Below are 20,092 nucleotides of genomic sequence, written 5' to 3' on the forward strand. Positions count from 1 at the left end.
ACTATGAGAGCAAAACATTCAAGAAAACTATGAGAGCAAAAGACATTTCAGCCTGAAATGCAAGGCAAGCACCCATGACGTCTTCTTCTTTTCCTTTCGGCTTGTCTCGTCAGGGACCGCCGCAGCATGTCATCCTTTTCCATGTAAGCATATCTCCTGCATCCTCCTCTCTAACACCAACTGCCCTCATTTCTTCCCTCACTATATCTATCAACCTTCTCTTTGGTCTTCCTCTAGCCCACTTGCCTGGCAGCTCCATCCTCATCATCCTTCTACCAATGTACTCACTCCTTCTCCTCAGGACGTTTCCAAACCATCGAAGTCTTCTCTCTCTAACTTTGTCTCCAAAACATCTAACCTTGGCCGTCCCTCTGATGAGCTCATTTCAAATTTTATCCAACCTGGTCACTCCTAAAGAGAACTTCAACATCTTAATTTCCGTCACCTCCAGCTCTGCTTGCTGTTGTCTCTTTAGTGCCACTGTCTCTAATCCGTACATCATGGCTTGCCTCACTAGTGTTTCATAAACTTTGCCCTTCATCCTAGCAGAGACTCTTCTGTCACATAACACACCTGACACCTTCCTCCACCCGTTGCAACCTGCTTGGACTCGTTTCTTCACTTCCTGACCACACTCACCAATGCTCTGGACTGTTGACCAAGTATTTAAAGTCCTCCACCCTCGCTATCTCTTCTCCATGTGTCTTCCCCTTCCACCCTTTTCATTCATGCACATATAATGTCTTACTTCGGCTAATATGCATTCATCTGCTTTCCAGTGCATGCCTCCACCTCTCTAACTGTTCCTCCACCTGCTCCCTACTTTCACTGCCGATCACAATGTCATCTGCAAACATCATGGTCCACGGGGACTCTAGTCTGACCTCATCTGTCAGCCTCTTCATCACCACTGCAAACAGGAAGGGGCTTAGGGCTGATCCCTGATGCAGTCCCACATCCACCTTAAACTCCTCTGTCACACCTACAGCACATCTCCCATCTCTTCTGCTGCCCTCATACATGTCCTGTAAAATTCTAACACTTCTCTGCCACTCCAGACTTCCGCATGCAGTACCACAGTTCCTCTCTGGGTTTCTCTAGCGCTACAAAGACACAATATAGCTCCTTCTAACCTTTTCTGTATTCTCCATCAATACCCTCAGGGCAAATAATGCATCTGTGGTACTCTTTCTTGGCTTGAAACCATACTGTTGCTCGCAAATACTCACTTCTATCCTGAGTCTAGCCTCCACTACTCTTTCACATAACTTCATTGTGTGGCTCATCAACTTTATTCCTCGATAGTTCCCACAGCTCTGCACATCACCTTTGTTCTTAAAAATTGGCACCAGCACACTTTTCCTCCATTCCTCAGGTATCTTCTCACCTGCTAGAATTCTGTTGAACAAGCTGGTCAAAAACTCTACAGCCACCTCTCCTCGATGCTTCCATACCTCCACAGGTATGTCATCAGGACAAACTGCCTTTCCATTTTTCATCCTCTTTGGTGCCTTTCTGACTTTTAACATCTTTTCTCTCTCTGATTTTCCTCAGTCATCAACTCCTCAAAGTATTCTTTCCATCGATCCAGCATGCTGCTGGCATCAATCAACACGTTTCCATCTCTAGCATTAATCATCCTAATCTGCTGCACACCCTTCCCATTTCTATCCCTCTGTCTGGCCAACCTGTATAGATCTTTTTCTCATTATTCAGTGTCCAACGTGGCATACATGTCATCATATGCCTCTTGTTTGGCCTTTGTCACCTCTACCTTCGCCCTACGTCGCATCTCCATGTATTCGTTTCTCCTCTCCTCAGTCCTCTGTGTCCCACTTCTTATTAGCTAACCTCTTTCCTTGTATGATTTCCTGTAGTTTGAGGTTCCAGCACCAAGTCTCCTTCTCTATTTTCCTACCAGAATATACACAAAGTACTCTCCTGCCTGTTTCTCTGCTCACCTTGGCTGTAGTTGTCCAGTCTTGTGGAAACTCCTGCTGTCCAGCCAGAGCCTGTCTCACCTCTACCCGAAAAGCCATGCGACACTTTTCCTTTCTCAGCTTCCAGCACATGGTTCTTTGCTCTGCCTTTGTCTTCCTAATCTTCCTCCCCACCATCAGAGTCATCTTACACACTACCATCCGATGCCATCTAGCCACACTCTCCCCTACCACTACCTTACAGTCAGTAACCTCCTTCGGATTACATCGTCTGCACAAGATGTAATCCACCTACATGCTCCGCACTTGTAGGCCACTCTATGTTCCTGCCTCTTCTGGAAGACCGTGTTCACTACAGTCATTTCCATCCTTTTTGCAAAGTCTACCAACATCTGTCCCTCGAGGTTCCTTACCTGGATGCTGAACCTACCCATCACTTCTTCATCAGCCCTGTCTCCTTCACCAACATGTCCATTAAAATCTGCATCAATCACAACTCTCTCTCTCTCTCTCTCTCTGTCTGGGATGCTCAGAACTACTTCATCCAGCTCCTTCCAGAATTTCCCTTTCATCTCTAGGTCACATCCTACCTGTGGAGCACAGCCACTAATTACATTATACAAAACACCCTCAATTTCTAGTTTCAGCCACATTACTCGATCTGATACTCTTCACCTCCAAGACATTCTTAGCTAACTCTTGGTTTCAAGTCACCCGTACTCCATTTCTCTTCCCATCTACACCATCGTAAAATGGTTTGACACCTGCCCCTAAACTTGTAGTCTTACTGCCTTTCCACCTGCTCTGCTGGACACAAAATATATCAACCTTTCTCCAAATCATCAGAATCATCTTTATTTGCCAAGTATGTCAAAAACGCAAGGAATTTGTTTCCAGTAGTTGGAGCCGCAACAGTCTGGTGAAGTCAAAGGGTCGCAGCCTTGATGCAGTTATTGCGAGTCAGGGTTATACCCCCAAATATTTAATGTTGTTCTCTTTAATAATGTCTGTTGCAATACTTTTGCTCACTTAAAAAGTGGGTGGCTTCAAACAAAAGGTGCTGTCCTGAGTTGTTTAACACACCTAGATGTAAAAACCATGAAATAAAAGCTGGAATTCTGAACCTTTGTCTAATATTCATCTTTTGATCTGAAACCCAAATGTCTTCAGTATACAACAAAAACAAAGGAATTGACCTTGCCGTTGCAATACTTTTGAAGGGGACTGACAAACATAACGTTACTTCATACAAGGTGCTTGTAAATTTGCTCAGTGCAGTCACTGTGACATATGGCCAGTATACTACCATTTGATCAGTAAGTGGTTACATTTGGAGTCATGTAGGTGAAAAACATGACAAAGGTGTTCAGAAAGGAATAAGAGTAAAATGGATCGTGTACCCAAACATTGAAGTGTGTTGGTGGTTTCTTCATTTTACTTTGAACAAACTGAACACTTACAAAACATCTCGTAGTATAAAGAGTATTTGTCTTATTCCTGGTCTGAGCTCATAAAAGCCCACCCAGGAATTTACTGTTATGTTGTATGCTAAAATGGTAGCTGCTTGTCAAGTTGTACAAAGGATGTTAATTCCTTTTTAATGCCTTTTATGAACATGGTCAATTTAAGAAATAAAACTGATTATATAATAAATAAACCTCGGTCATTTAAGTGAAGGGTCTTATTTTCTCTTTTGTATTCATAATTGCTCTTTAACCAAGAAAAAATTGTGTTTATGCAAATACTTGGTTCGATAGAATTTTCAGTGGGCTTATCAAATACTAAAATATTAGATAGCGGCAGCCCTACTTTGAACCCTCCATCATATTGTCATATTTGTGTTTAATAAAACCCCTGCTTCTGGTCCCTGTGTGATTAACACTCAAAATTTACTCTAAAGATTTAATGAAATTCGATAAGTCTCTTGACTAGGGGTGATCCGATCTTTGAGATCAGAAATCGGTCCGATGTACGCAAGAAAACGAGTATCGGATTGGATTGGATCCAAAATCTCCGGTTTTATACAAGCAGTCCATTCCATCCTGTCCATTCTATCCAGTAGTGCCCATTTGGTACTCCCAACCTTTTGGTCGGCATCTTAGTTCTGCACAACAAAGGGTCTTTGATGAATGGAAAGCCAGATTTCTATGGGAGGTGTTTATTAGTTTAAGGTCCAGGTGACAAACCAGGCTTCCTATGACCGTCTGGCTCAGCGGGGCTGCAGGGAAGGGTGGAGAGTTTGAGTTGTGGGAGTTGCTGTTAGCACCTTGTTCCGTCAGGGCGTACTCGCTACAACACTATCAATAAGTCTGGTCAGTAAACAGCTTCTTCATTCAGTCATTTAAGTGAATAAAGCAAGTAATGTTTCTGTAGGGCCCAATGCATTTGTTGTTGGTTTTTGGGCACTTAAAAATTGAAATTGTGGCAGGTGTGTGTGGACTCCCATACAGTCCCCTCCAAATCTATGGGACTGGCATGGTCAATTCCTTTGCTTTTGTTGTATACTGAAGACATTTGGGTTTCAGATCAAAAGATGAATGTGAGACAAAAGTTCAGAATTCCAGCTTTTATTTCATGGTATTTATATCTACATGTGTTAAACAACTCAGGACAGAGCACCTTTTGTTTGAACCCACCCACTTTTCAAGTGAGCAAAGGTTTTGGAACAGACATTATTAAATCAACTTTTCCCCTCTCCAGGTTGCCAACATCTCATACTTGCTTTAATGTTCTACTGCTGCCTGAGTACAGCAGCAAGGAGAAGCTGAGGGAACGACTGCTGAAAGCCATCACCTATGCCAAAGGGTTTGGCATGCTCTGAGTCCCCCCCCCACCCCCACCCCTCCCAGCCGGCACAATACCACTCTTACCACCACCTGCTCTAAACGCACTGCGAATTGACTTTTTCTCAACCCATCTAGCGCTGCCCTCCCACCCCTTTTTTTATTTTTTTTTAATATATATATATATATATAAATGTGACACAATGATGTAAGTGGCAGCAGGACGAGTTAAGTCCTTTTACTGTGCCTGCATTGTCAAACAACATAGTCTTTCAGTGTAAGCAGAGAGATCTCCTGATCAAAGTACCCACATCCACTTGACATGGGTGTGCTGTTGCCTCCCGGCCTACCTTTTTATGTACAGAGAGGATGATTTTTCTATTTATTTTAGGTTTAACCTGGATATTTTTTCACATCCAACAGTGAAACAAAGGTTAATAATCTCTGAATTATAGGACGACTAAGTCGCTATCATCCAGGATTATGGAACAAAAAGGTGTCCCGCAGAACATTGTAGAAGAAAGTTAAAAAAAAATAATAAAACAGTGCAGCCTTTCCTGGATTGTGAATTTCCCCATTGCGGGACTAATAAAGGCTTATCCCATTCTTATTATTGCTCTTCATGAAAAAACGAAACAAAATAGATAAATTATTCTTATTTCCCTCTAAAATATCAGTTTTGGTTCTTTTGTGGGGATGGGGCGCCAATCAGACTGAGATCATGTCAGAGCTGTGTAAGTGCACTTAGACTTTTTTTTCCCAGAATGTTTTTTTCTTTTTGTGCCCACAGGTCACCGCGATTGTCTGAAGCATTTTTTTAGTTACCATGTCTTCCTGTGTTGACAAAACTAATTAAATAAAAAAACAAAACAGTATTTATATATCAGCACGCTTGGGATTATGACAAACCAGTGTACATAATAGTCTGCTGATTGGCTGAAATCCATAAGGCACTTTGTGTTGTCTATTTCTGCCGTAAATAGATTTCATGGACAAATTTTTCAGAAGTGAAAATGAACTCCTTTGCTGTTTTGACAGTCCCCACTACCACGCTATTGAGGGTCTAATTTGCCATCAATATTTTAATTTGAATCTGCAGGCAGTCAAGGTTTTCTGCACCAAACCCATCTAACCAAGGAGCCTTACACAAACTGTTCTTGGAAAGCATAGAAAATGTCTCAATATATGATTCAGTTGGATCTCTAGCCTAACCATTGCCTGATTGATAGATGAATTAAAAGGTGTGCCCCAATATTTTTCTCGTCAGTGTGTATGTATATACAGGATGTAGTGGTTATAAAAGGTGTACACACCACTGTTCAAATGCCAGGTTTTTAACGTAAAAAACAAGAAGATAAATCACTTAAACGTTTTCCGTCACGAGTGCGATCTGTAACCTGTACAACGCAATTAAGAAAAAAAAAAGAAACTGAAATCTTTTAGCGAGGGGATGTAAAATAAGTAAGATCATGTTGTTGTACATGTGCCCACACATCCTATTGACTGCTCAGAATTAAACCAATCACTTTCAAACTTGTTAAATGGGGGTCAGCACACACCTCCCACTATTTAAATAAAGTGCCTATTATTAACCCCAAATAAAGTTCAGATGTTTTTGTAGGCTTTTCTTGACATTTTTGTGATCACGTCGAAACAGCACAGGCAATGGTCTGCAGAGAGCTTCCACAGATTTGGAGGGATTTCATTGTTCAAAGTTATCACTCAGGAGAAGTGTATTAGAGAATTTCTCAGAAATTAAGTATACGATTGAAGACAGTCATCAAGTAGAGAAAATATGGTACAACACTGACAGTGCCAAAAACTGGACATCCCTCCAAAATTGATGAAAAGAAAATTGGTAAGGCAGGCTGCCAAGAGACAACATTGAAGGAGCTGCAGGAATTTCTGGGCAAATACTGGCTTTTTAATAAATGTGTCAAAAAATGCCTGTCTTTTTCATGTCTGGGTTATGGGGGTAGGGTTAAAAGGTGCACGGCGTTTCAAAGAAAAACATTAAGCTTGGCTACATTTTGCCAAGCGTGGGCAAATGTGTTACAGTCTAATGAAACCAAAGTTGAATGTTTTGGCCAGAATTTCAAAAGGTATGTTTGGCACAAGCACAAAACTGCTCATCGCTAAATGAACAACATACCATCATACCTAAAGCATGGTGGTGGCAGCATCATGCTTTGGGGCTGGTTTTTTTTCACCGGGTAGAAAAAGATTACATTTTTTAAAATTGATTTGTACAGGTTATATGTAACAGGTTTTGAAATGGTTCTTCTTGGTCAATCCATCCATCCATTTTCTGAGCCGCTTCTCCTCACTTGGGTCGTGGGTGTGCTGGAGCCTATCCCGGCTATCATCGGGCAGGAGGCTGGGTACACCCTGAACTGGTTGCCAGCCAATCGCAGGGCACATACAAACAAACAAAAAACCATTCGCACTCGCACTCACATTCACACCAATGGGCAATTTAGAGTCTCCAATTTATGCATGTTTTTGGGATGTGGGAAGAAACCGGAGTGCCCGGAGAAAACTGGGGAGAACATGCAAACTCCACACAGGCGGGGGCGGGGATTGAACCCCGGACCTCAGAACTGTGAGGCTCTAACCAGTTGTCCACCGTGTCGCTTCTTCTTGGTCATTTTTAAAAATATACATATAGAAAAAAAAACTTGGCATTTGGGTGAGCAGATTTTCTAACCCACTGTACATATATATGTATGTATGTGTATATTGTACACATATGTACATATCAAATATAAATGCACTTATATATGAATTGTGTGTGTGTGTATATATATATATATATATATATATATATATGCACATACAGTGGGTATTAAAGGAACCTGTCTTTTAAAATCACCTATTAACTCTTGAGGTTCCATGCGTGTTCGTTTTCGTGAAAGAACTAAAATTATAACGTGTTAAAAGCCAACCAATGTATTCCTGACAGAGGAGTCTATACATTTTACAGAGCTCTTGGTTAGCAGCTACGCTTATCCTAGCCTCAGCTCTCTGTTCCTGCCCCAGACATATAGAATGTTTCAAAGAGGAAGTATAGAATCGTCGTCGTCTGATTGGTCCAAGGTCCATTGACGTCATCGTTGCCATGATGATGGCCGTTTGCCGCTGGCGCCAGACGCCGTCTCCAACAGATGTTCCTGCATCACACCCCCACACCCTTATCTTATTTACATTTTATCCTCCCTGCAATAATACACCCATGTTCACGCACAGACGAGTTACACAATAAACCCATATATCACATTAGTATGGAAAGTATTCAGACCCCCTTAAAGTTTTCACTTTTTTATATTGCAGCCATTTGCTAAAATCATTTAAGTTCATTTTTTTCCCCCATATTGACAGAATTTATGAAAAATGCAAAACTGAAATATCACACAGCCATAAGTATTCAGATCCTTTGCTCAGTATTTAGTAGAAGCACCCTTTTGAGCTAATACAGCCATGAGTCTTTTTGGAAATGATGCAACAAGTTTTCACACCTGGATTTGGGGGTCATCTGCCATTCCTCCTTGCAGATCCTCTCCAGTTCTGTCAGGTTGGATGGTGAATGTTGGTGGGCATCCATTTTCAGGTCTTTCCAGAGATGCTCAATTGGGTTTAAGTCAGGACTCTGTCTGGGCCATTCAAAAACAGTCACAGAGTTGTTCTGAAGCCACTCCTTCAGTATTTCAGCTGTGTTCTTAGGGTCATTGTCTTTTTGGAATGTGAGCCTTCGGTCCAGTCTGTGGTTCTGAGTACTCGGGAAAAGGTTTTCGTCCAGGATATCCCTGTTCTGGGCCGCATTCATCTTTCCTCCGATTGCAACCAGTCGTCCTGTCCCTGCACCTGAAAAAACACCCCCACAGCATGATGCTGCCACCACCATGCTTCACTGTTGGGACTGTAATGGACAGTTGATGAGCATTACCTGGTTTTCTCCACACATACCGCTTAGAATTAAGGCCAACAATTTCTATCTTGGTCTCATCAGACCAGAGAATGCTATTTCTCACCATCTTGGAGTCCTTCAGGTGTTTTTTTTTTTTAGCAAACTCCATGCGGCCTTTCGTGTGTCTTGCACTGAGGAGAGGCTTCCGTCGGGCCACTCTGCCCTAAAGCCCCGACTGGTGGAGGGGTGCATTGATGGTTGACTTTCTAGAACTTTCTCCTATCAAACGACTGCATCTCTGGAGCTCAGCCAAAGTGATCTTTGGGTTCGTCTTTACCTCTCTCACCAAGAATCTTCTCCCCCTGTGCTCTTAGGAACCTTAAGTGCAGCAGAGATTTTTTTGTAACCTTGGCCAGATCTGTGCCTTGCCACAATTCTGTCTCTGAGCTCTTCAGGCAGTTCATTTGACCTCATGATTCTCATTTGCTCTCACATGCACTGTGAGCTGTAAGGTCCTATATAGACAGGGGTGTGGCTTTCTTAATCAAGTCCAATCAGTATAATCAAACACAGCTGGACTCCAATAAAGGTGTAGAACCATTTTAAGGATGATCAGAATGGACAGCACCAGAGTTAAATATATGAGTGTCACAGCAAAGTGTCTGAATACTTGTGGCTGTGTGATAGTTCAGTTTTTCATTTTTTAAAAATCAGCAAAAATTTCAACAATTATGTTTTTTTTTCTGTCAATATGGGGTGCTGCGTGTACATTTAGGAAAAATGAATTTAAATTATTTTAACAAATGGCTGCAATATAACAGTGAAAAATTTAAGGGGGTCTGAAACCCTTCCGTACCCACTGTATATGTAAATGTATATGTGTGATACAAATACAGTATTTTTACAGAAAGTGGGTGATGCAACAGTACAACGACCGAAGGATTAGAAGTCAATCAACAATTGACTACCCCATGTTGTGTATTAGTTTAGCTCTGATCATATTTTGTGACCAATATGCAGAAACCCAGGTAATGCCAAAGGGTTCACATTTTTTCTGGGAACTGTATACGATATGTACAGTAGATACAATATATCAGTACATACTTTGTGTTTGGTGTCATAATGGTAAAGGACAAGCGTGGCCATGAGGCCTCATAGCATACCTATTCTCCCAAATACAGTATATAATGAAGTTGAGATGCATATTAAGCATGTATAGCCTTTATTATGAAAATGAGCTATTTGTGGGATCAACAGTCTGTCTGAAGAGCAGTTGCTAAGTGAAAGAAGCACCAAGCCCACGTTACTCGTCTGCTACTTGGAGGGTTCGGACCTGGTTTGTCAAATTACAGAGCCGTTGTTTGAGCTTGCGCTGCGATGATTCATGATGTTCCGTCAGCTTCTTCAGTTTGAACATCATGACTTCCAAGCTCGCCTCGACCACTTTCACTTTTGCTTCGAAGTCTTTGGCGTCGGTAGCTGCGACAAGCGACTCATCAATGAGGTTGTCTTTCATGAGGATGGCCCGTCCCTTATCTTCCAGTACATTCTTAGCGTCAGGGTACTCTGTGAGCGCCTCCATCAGGTCATCCTTGGATAAGGCAAACAGGTCAGAGTAACCCACGCTTCGGATGTTGGCCGTTCTTCGATTCCCTGCCTTACTCCCCTTGATGCCCAAAATGCTGATTTCTCCAAAGTAGGCTCCATCACTGAGGACAACAAACTGAGTGACCCCATCTTCTGCCACCACCGCTAACTTTCCTGCCTTGATTATGTACATTTCCCTCCCAATGTCCCCCTTCTTGCAGATGTAGTCACCCGGACTAAAGACTTGGGGTTGAAGTTTGAGGACCAACTCCACAAGCAAACCTGCCTCGCAATCTTGAAAAATTCGCACCTTCTTCAAGGTTTCCAGATGAACGTTGATGGCAATCTCAGCCTTGAGCTTATCCGGAAGGTTCTTGAGCACCTGCTTTTCGTCACACGTTTTCGCCTCCGTCCACAAGTAATCAAACCACTTGACCACTCGGGCCTCAAGGTCTTTCGTCACCTTCCGGAACTGCATGTACTGCTTGATGGAGTCTATTTTGGCCTGGAACTCCACTCGAGCGGCATTCATATTGGATATCATGGCACCAACGTTGCCTACGATTGTAGCAAAGATCAAAACTCCGGTGAGGAAGTCAGCCACAACAAAAAAGTACTCAATATCACGGACTGGGGGTGGTGTCTCCCCAATAGTGGTCAAGGTCATTGTGGACCAATATAAGCAGTAGATGTACTGCCTGGTGAGATGTTGAAATTCTGCATTCCTCATTGGTGGATAGACCCATGTGTCTGAGCCAAACCCAAGGACCTTGGAGATGGCAAAATAGATGCAAGCATTCCAGTGGATGATGATGATGATGTAAAGTACAAGATTAGCGATCCGAAAGATGTTTGGGAAATTGGTGCGAGTCTCTGTTCGGTCGAAGAATTCAAAGAGCCGAGCCAACCTAAAGAGGCGATTAAACCTCCACTCAGGATTGTGCATTCCAATTTTGATGAATACAATATCAGTGGGAATCACGGATATGATGTCCAGTCGAAACTGACGTGTTTTCATGTACTTTTCCTTCAGAATCTTCGCGTCTCGTACAAGCAGCCCTTGCTCCAAGAAACCTATAATGAACAAAAGCATGATTATTGTATAACAAACATTTTTCTAAACTACAAATGTAGAAGCTCAACCAAGGTCTCAAACCTGTTCTGGCCCTCACAAAAATGTCAGTAAAGTAGAGAAAATCTGAGGTGTAGTCCAACACTAGCCACAATATTGTGTTGTTGTTCTGCAGCTCATTGAAGCAAGCCCTGTAATGCACCCAAATTTACTTAGAGTTTCAAAAAGGTCTGAAAAATTGTCCAGACCTGGCCACCAGCAACATCAGATTGTAGAAGACAGGGATGGATATGGTCCATAACCAGTAGTAGTATGTATCTGTGGCAGGGTCCATGATCCACACCTCTTTTCTGATAAGACAGTTAACAATGGTCGTTAATTTCATTAGAACTTTCTAAAAAATGTAAGATATTTGATTTAAAAAAAAAAAATTATAAAAAAAAGCTCTCTGAATGTTTAAATCAAAAACAGATCTTTTTAAAGCACTATGGTCCATCGAGCTGATATTGTATAGTCAATAGTATGCCCAGTGCAGTGATTGTAGTAGAATTTTAGGAGATCCCAAACGTCTTATAAAAACACATCAGAGTGCTCCATGTATCATGACTATTTTGAGTGCCGACCCCTCCATTCATGCAATGGACTGTTCCATCTCCTTACTGCGCATATGCAGACTTGATTCAGGAAGAACACTTTATCACAACTACCAAAAGTTTAAACCCTTTTCACTGTGACACTATGTTGCGTAATTTACAACAGCAGCAAGGGCCAGACACTCCTGCTAGCTTCAGCAGCACTGCTGTCAGTGTCAGCCGAGGAGTGCCATGGGTGACACTTTTTGTCACTTGAGTATTCAACCGGTGCAAATGGTAAACTATATTGAATTTTTATGAATGTTCCTGTCAATTACAGTTGAAGTGTTGAGCTAATTCACACTGGCCTTTAACGAGATAGAAGTCCTGAACCTATAATGTAATAACATTTGGCCACTAATTTGAATAACTAATCACGTCGTTGATTGGTAATTACATTACTGGCCTGGTATAAAAAAAAATGTAATAACTGAGCCCACAACATAATATATTATAACTTTATTTAACCTTTTATTTTTGTATACTGTGAAAATGCATACTCTCTCCGTCTGTCTGTCTCTCTCGCTTTCCCTCTCTCCCTGTACTGTGTATTTCTCTATTTAACTTGCTGGTTAGCATGATTGCAAGTCCTGTCTGCTGCTCCTTAGCCTCTCCAAATGTAGTGGACGTTATTGGTTTAGGACTTTTATTACATTGGCCAGTTACGACTTTATGGGCTTATTACAATTTAACAATGGCAAATGTATTGCATTATGGGTTTTTATTATGTTAGGGCCTTTTATTATGTTTTTGGCTTCTTTTGTAGAAGCCGAAATAATGGCCCATAACAGAAATTTCCCCTTTTTAAAAAGTAATAAGCCCATAATGTAATTTTAATATTACATTTGCAGTTTTTTGTTTTTTTTTTAACCTGGCCAATAACGTAATAATCAGCTGGTACGTTATTGGCCAAAAGTTATTGCGGTATAGATTCAGGACTTTTACAAGGATTTTAAAGACCTTATCTAGTTCAGAAAATAGGAAAAAACTCTCAATTTCACACTTTTTAGTTGATGATAAACAAAAACAAAAATTTGCAGTGGTATACAAATGTGACGAGCCCCATGACTGGGTTTGTCTTTGGGCCCCCAAATGACTAAATTTGCCCTCTATTGATATTAAAGTCAATGTAGCTCATGATGAAACAATTTTTATACATTTAGCTAATTTATCTTAACTGACCTAATTCAAAACCACAAAACTATTGATTACGTTGTTTGGAAATGACACCTTTTAGTTTTATTATTATTATTATTTTAAAGGAAACAGGGCTAACCTGGCAGAATAATGATATTTATGTAACATCAAAGAATGACTGTGAAACCTACGGTTCTTCCTTTTTCTCATCTTTCTTGTCATCTTTCTTAGGTTCTGCTTTCTTCTCATTTTTGGGTTCTTCTTTCTTGTCATCTTTTTTGCTGAAGAACAAGATACTTGTTAAGCAGCTGCACAAAGAGATTGTTTTGTTTACACAAAACTCAGGTGTCCTGAGGGTGGCACTGTGACAGCACAGGTACACTCACTACAAGACTACACTGTCATCTTACCCATCATTGTTGTTGCAGTTGTTCATGTTCTGTTCAGCCAATGGCCAAAGAAAATGACTATAAAGACAACGTATACAAACATTAATATATGTACATCACATTTTTAAACATAACTACATGTCTACTTGTTCAAAGTGCCTTTCAGAGCACTTAATTACAATTTTTTTCTTTTTATTCTTTTTTTTGGTCCTGTTCGGTCAAACAGAGGAAGATCTGTATCCCTTATATGTCAGAAGAGTTTTACTGTGTCACAATGGACTTTTTAAGCTACCACTGTCGTTTCTTTGTATTCTGTTGGATATTTATTGAGAATTACAGTTGTTCAGTTGAACAGAACAAAGTTTTTACAGGGTAGTGACAGAAAAAAAAGGAGCGAGAGTGAAAAGGTAACTAAATAATACTGAAAAAGAAGACTACAAAAGACAGGATGAGCTCTAATTGAGGAAAGTAAAGCATTATATAACTAATTCAATTACACATTGGATTCGAGTGTTGTGTGGGTCAGCACCTTATTAAGAAACTGAGGATGAACATAACTACATTCACAGGATAAACGGTATATAGATATATAAGTGCAACATCGGTAGATTTTTCAGAAATGCAGACAAAAGCAACTAACATTTTTAACTGTCTGGATTATTATGATTAAAAATACAATTGTGCATGTGAGAGGCTGTTTAAATGTCTCTGGAAGTTGCATTTACACCCCAAATAATGGATGCACGGATGGATAATGACATTTCCGATGCATGCCTGTCAAAATAATGTTATTTTCCAAATAAAAGGAGAATATTTCACTGCTCCGACAGCGTGCCGGATTTGTATGCAAGTTGGGACACGCCTTGGTCTATTCCTAACCTACACTTGCGCAGTACTAAAGTCTTTACTGTTGATATTTGAATGAAAAATACTTCAAGGCCAAAAATATAAAACAATCCAATGAAAAACAGGAAATTCAACGCTAAACATGCCTTCTTGTACTACAAGAAAACGTATTCTTATGCCATTTGTAAACTTGCAATGTCATGTTGTTACCATCGTAAACGGAGGGCCCCCTTGTAATTTTTTAACCAAAATTGCTCCGTAACCCACTTTTGAGTCCTGACCCACCAATTGAGGGTCACTATTTAGCTACTTACACAGCTCACCTCTTCCTCATGTTCTTTGTTCTACAGTAGCTCATACTGAACTCTGTAGGTCTGCTTCTGTTAGGACCAGAGCGCATCATGTGAGCCAGCCTTGCAACAGAGAACGTACACAATATCGATTGAGCTCCATTTTATTTATTTTATTTTTTGCATAGTGTTTCAATACTACTAATACTGCTTTTACGTTCCTGATGAGCGCTGCCTCAGTGACTTACCTGTATAGTGGGCCTGTCCTTGCGAAGGAGTTCTGATTCTGGATGTCCATCAGCCTAGAGATAAGTTGCAAGGTTTTGAAAAATATGATTCACATTGACTCTCTTTTTTTTTTTTTTTTCTTTTGTGCCTTTTATGCAGTTGTTGTGTGTTGAGATTTGAATATTTAAAAAGGGGATTTTAGGGATTCATACCCCCAAAAACAATTACAATGGTCTGTTAATATTCTCAGTCCAAACACTGTGCTCTGATATGCTGAACTAGATTTGTGGTATATATATATATATTTTTTTTAAATGTTGATATTCTTGTTTCTTAAAAGAACTGTTCTAAGTGTGCATGTGCCTGTATTAAGAATTACTCTAACCCAATGGGTTTAAGAATTGTCATTCCCATAATAACTTGGACCTTGTGGTAAAACTTTGAAGATAAATCTGACTTCTTTAAAGTAGGCCACACAGGGAAAAAAAGAAAGGAGGTCGCATTCATAATGAGTTGGCAGACACGATTAGTGTCATGAATGGAACAGAGGACAGGACCTAAAATGCACGACTCCAATACAAATGGAGAGTTTTACAAAAGAGAGGTTTATTAAACGAGCAGAGGTCGGTACACAGGCAGGCATTGCGAAAAGATAACAGTATCCCAAAATAGGTGAGGCAAAGAGGCAAGGTCAATAATCGGAACAGGGTCTAGTCTTACTATGAGTCGGTGACGTGGAAACAAGGAATGCTGGAACGTGACGACAAGGTACAGCGAACTGGAATGAGACAGGAGGTTAAATGCAAGGGGTAATTAGGGTAAACGAGGCACAGGTGGGGAAGATGCTCTCAGGAGCAGGTGTGTACGAGACAGGGGGAAGATAACAACCGGAACACAACCATGACAGATTAGAGTCAAATCAGCAAGCGTGGATGTAAAAATCGCAGATATCGACGATTGTATGGCAAAATGGTGCTGTTGAGGGGATAGGACAAAGCAAGGTCTATTTAGTGGTTAAAGAGGAGTTTTGAAGGCAAAACATAACATCTATCGATACATGAATTTCTCATAGATAGACACCTGGTTACATTTTTGATGCAATTAGGGAACTTACAAGGAATAGGGGTTCAACACCTATCCAGCCATCCATCCATTTTCCATACCGCTTATCCTCACTAGGAGGATAAGGATGAAAAAGGATAAGGATCGCTTATGGAAAGCAGAGACAGGAAACATCAGGTTTGTACCTACATATTTCTGTTTTTCCGCAGTTATAATACTCATTATTAGACTACTTCCCGTTACACTCCAACTGTAGTAGGCCTATTTGTAGTAGGATCTTGTATCTGACTGAGAATTTACTACTGTGCCATAAAAATCAACTTTGTCCAGATCATGTGAGGTTGTAACTTTATGTATACAACAAAGCAGGGTGCAACAAACTGTATTTTTTTTTTAATATGAAGTTTTTAATTTATAATTTTCCTTACTATTAAAAATGTTTTCAGGTCGTCTGATTCAAGCTGCTAAACTGAAGAATGATGCTGTTGGGAAGAATATCTTCTTACACATTCGGGCCGGGATTGTGCGGCAATTGAATGTCGGTATCGCCACACCTGTCGGAAAAACGACACAAATTTTCTGAGCAAAAGAAATGAACCAAAGAGTAATTTTTGAGATACATATGTATTTTATTGTAGGTTTATTAAAACGTCAATAACAAGGGCTTTCAAATTCCATCTCATTCTTCATCACAAAGATTTTCTTTGTTTTTCAGTGCAAAAAAAGCCAACACTGTATGGCGCATCGTACCATGCATTCTGCGCAGATGCGATTCATCGCTGGACAGGAGAGAAAGACTCAAAAGAGTAAGCTGATCCAGCTCTTCATACAGTTCGGGTTGACTGCTAAAGGGGCTATTTATATTTAAAACCTTAATATTTATCCTTGGCAGAGAACCTCAAGGCTGCAAGGAGTGTTCTTGTTTTCAAGAACAGTCTCATGACCCACCATTTTAATTTAGCCTTGAACTAATATTCGTTTATTTCACTTACTTTGTTTTTCTCTTCTTAGGTGTTATTTTACTTTTATTTGAATTCCATTCTTTCATTCATATTTATTGTATCTTATCCGTACGCCGCTTTTATAATTTTAGGTCTGTTATGCTTTTATATTTTTAGTCTATACAGTTTCATCTTTGATTCATATTCTTCGGTAATATTTTACTACTTTCAGTAGTTCCGACTGAGAGACCACAGTTGGATAAAATTGCACCTTTATAACAAGATGACAAACTCTGACAAAGTTCCTCTTTTTTTAAATGAATGCCTTATGTTTTGATACTCAAGATATACCAAGTTTAAACTGAAATCTATTTAGATTTGTTTGAAATTGCCTCACTAGAAATGTTTGTAGACAAGAAAATGCAGTTTCCTGCTATATGCACAATATGAATTTAAGAAAAATACTGTTCATTATCTAAAAGAGGAAAAACCAGTTGGTGGTTCATTATTCAGTGAAATGTCTCATTTTCTCTTGCGTATTCTGAATTGCTCTTTAACCAAGCAAAAAAAAAAAAAAACATTTTAACCTTTCACTTGATTATTCCAATAGAATTGTCAGTAGAATACTTGATTACTAATTGCAGCACTAGTGGATGCAAATTCATATTTGTGACAGGTGTGTTTAATGTCACTTCAGAAATAAAGTAAGTCATAGCATGGCATTTTCATAGAATAACTGAAAACGTACTTTTGATTGGTTTTGAAGGTGCAATAAAGAAAACGCCGCCTTGACAATCGGCTTTGCAGGTGCACAAATTTTGATCAGCCCCCTTGTTTTCATATAAAGGTTCAATGCACTTGTTTATCAAATTTGTTTTGATAAGTATGGATTTTAAAATATATTAAATTACTAAAATGCAGCATATACATACATATTAAGTAAATATAAATACTACATTCATTAAAATATGTTTATTTTGTTGGTAAAATGATTCGAAAGGTCTCAAAGTGGAGGACTCGCAACTTGACTCGGGACTTGCATTTCGCGACTTGACTCCGGACTTGAGGGCAAAGACTTGAGACTTGCTGTACTTTGTACATAAACTCGTGCTCGCTCTCGCTCACCGTAATTGAATTGTCTCTTCGTAGATAGCACCAGTTGGACCTCCATGTGGGAATAAATGTATGCGCTTAACTTTTCATGGACTCCTAATTTTGCTTCTGGACTTACCCTATTTTTCTAACACCAAAGGACTGAGAAATGTTTTGATCATAAAAACCTTCGACACATTTTTGAGACGTAGGGTATTTTTCACCGTTTTCTGACACCGAAAAACAACTGAGGTTTAGTGCAAAGGTGTTGGCCATTTTGGACAAGCAGGACTCAGACACAAGCTGGCCGCCCCCTCACTGGGCTTCACATGTCTCATTTGGATCCACATCAGAATCAACAATAGAGGAATCATAGAGAAAAAAATCATGTGACAATTCTGTCATGGGCATGGCATGCAGATGTCGACCCAATGCTGCTCATAGCCCCCTTAGCAAGGGGATATTTCCATTGTATCTAGCAATTGCAATACCACGCTGCCATGTCATGTCATTGACTTTTGCTTCTGATGTCTTCTTTTTGGCATTTGGGATCAAAAACAGCATTTCAGTCACGTCATTTTCTCAGTCAATTCAAGTATATTTGTATAGCTCTTCATCACGAAAGAGTCTCAAAGGGCTTCAGAGGCCCACAGTTGGCAATGATTGATGATCAGAAAATGCAATTCCATCCTTACCAAATTCAACTGGTAATACAGGAAGTGAACGTCACAACTTTTGGCAAGTTGCTCCAGATACACTGGAGAATGATCTTTGCAAAAGGGAGATTGTTTAGGTTCAGTCTTGCGAGCGCCGCTCAAATCCTCCTTGCTGAGATTATGGATTATTATGTCTAAAATTAGAATTAGTAGACCCGTGTTTATCACGCTGGCCTCAAAATACATTCCTCTTCTTTAAAAAGCAGTTTGTTTGCAAGTGACCGGAAATGTGTGTGAATGCGTTTACCTTTATTTTAGCGATGATGGTTATGAAGACTCAGAGTGCAGTCTGCAGTAATTCCATATTTGCTCCTAGTTCTGAATGACTCTATTCACATCAGAAATTCTGGTGTTATATATTATCTGTTAAGGAAGTAAAACCAAACAAAAAACACTTCCAAATTGTAGCGATCTTGTCCTGCTGCTGATTAGTCCCTTTATGTTCATCCACTCTGTTACTTCCCAGAGAAGGATGGGGGAAGGAGTCAGGTGGGAGAGGCAGGAGACTCAAAGAGAAAAGGATCACAAACAGAAAACCACACTACATCACACGGATGTTTCTGGAATGGGTCGCGCCACTCTTTTACCCCCAAAAAGGATGAATGGAAGGAAGCATAAGGCTTTTATTATAATGATAGCCTGAGTTTCGTTTCTGTTGAAACTCGTCATCTGTCGTGTTATATTGGGACAATACAAACTGCTATTCTAAAGGACAGTGGTGCCTTTAGATACGGGTTCAATTTGTTCTGTGACCATGCTTGGAACTCAAAACACTCGTATCTCAAATCATGCCTCTCCATTGAGCTGAATGGAAATGCCATTAATCTGTTCCAGCTTCCCCCCCCAAAAAACTTTTTGGGGTTTTTTTTTATATGAAAAATAAGACTTTAAAATGTACTTTATAAAATCACTGTCATGACATGATTAAATAGTATGTACAGGTTTAAACTGAATCTTTTCCACATTTTTTTGCTTCACTTCAATGGCCATTTTGCTGCTCCTGATGTGCACGCCTTGGCCACCTGTGGGGCAGTATAATACAGACAGAGAATTTTACAACTGACTCAATAAGTTTCAGTAATATTAGTCATTTTTTGCAAAGGATAAAGAATATATGCCTGTGAGTATTGTTCTTTGGCCTGTCTACATGTGTTGCTCCACCATTTGTGTTCCAATATCCATTGTGTTATGACACCACAACACTGATGCTATTCGTTAGCCCATCTATTGTGTTTTGCATTATTTGTTAGCTTTAAGCGAAACAGACTGTTGTATGGCAAGCCATGTTTTCATTTTTCCCCCAAAAAAATCCACTTTGTTTTGCATTTAGTTTGACACTAAACTTAACTGGGAGTGACAAAACAAACAGCCTCTTTTTTGAAGATGTGTGCACTCCCTGCATGTTGTGAAGTGAGCTGAGTTGAAGGAGCTACGATTATACAGCTGTCATAGTTTTGGTAGGAGCCAACATCA

The 20,092-nt window shown here is 40.0% G+C and overlaps 2 protein-coding genes across 8 annotated transcripts in view; one reads left to right on the plus strand and one right to left on the minus strand.

Annotated features, from left to right (window-relative positions):
- LOC133405827 (ubiquitin-protein ligase E3A) overlaps positions 1–6,653 on the plus strand; it is a 41,381-nt gene extending 34,728 nt beyond the window's left edge. For all 3 annotated transcript variants that reach the window (XM_061682776.1, XM_061682783.1, XM_061682792.1), the window contains one exon: positions 4,641–6,653. In XM_061682776.1, the coding sequence (XP_061538760.1) occupies positions 4,641–4,761 (121 nt within the window). In that variant the 3' untranslated portion in view covers positions 4,762–6,653. The remainder of the gene's footprint in view (positions 1–4,640) is intronic.
- A 2,964-nt stretch (positions 6,654–9,617) lies between these two features.
- LOC133405844 (cyclic nucleotide-gated cation channel alpha-3-like) lies at positions 9,618–19,142 on the minus strand. 5 transcript variants are annotated; one of them, XM_061682841.1, is made up of 9 exons: positions 18,867–19,142; positions 16,299–16,424; positions 14,829–14,882; positions 14,614–14,670; positions 13,466–13,522; positions 13,247–13,336; positions 11,535–11,636; positions 11,371–11,477; positions 9,618–11,288 (listed from the first exon to the last, which is right to left on the minus strand). In XM_061682841.1, the coding sequence occupies exons 3-9, from the start codon at positions 14,876–14,878 to the stop codon at positions 9,931–9,933; spliced, it is 1,821 nt and encodes a 606-aa protein (XP_061538825.1). In that variant the 5' UTR covers positions 14,879–14,882; positions 16,299–16,424; positions 18,867–19,142; the 3' UTR covers positions 9,618–9,930. The 5 variants fall into 5 exon arrangements, with proteins under 5 accessions (XP_061538825.1, XP_061538808.1, XP_061538798.1 ...); XM_061682824.1 differs by lacking the exon at positions 16,299–16,424 and adding an exon at positions 15,529–15,586 and having other exon boundaries at positions 9,619–11,288; positions 14,614–14,703; positions 18,867–19,141; XM_061682814.1 differs by having other exon boundaries at positions 9,619–11,288; positions 14,614–14,703; positions 18,867–19,141.
- Positions 19,143–20,092: the final 950 nt, after the last annotated feature.

This window comes from Phycodurus eques, chromosome 1 (assembly GCF_024500275.1).
Source record: "Phycodurus eques isolate BA_2022a chromosome 1, UOR_Pequ_1.1, whole genome shotgun sequence".
Taxonomy (NCBI): domain Eukaryota; kingdom Metazoa; phylum Chordata; class Actinopteri; order Syngnathiformes; family Syngnathidae; genus Phycodurus; species Phycodurus eques.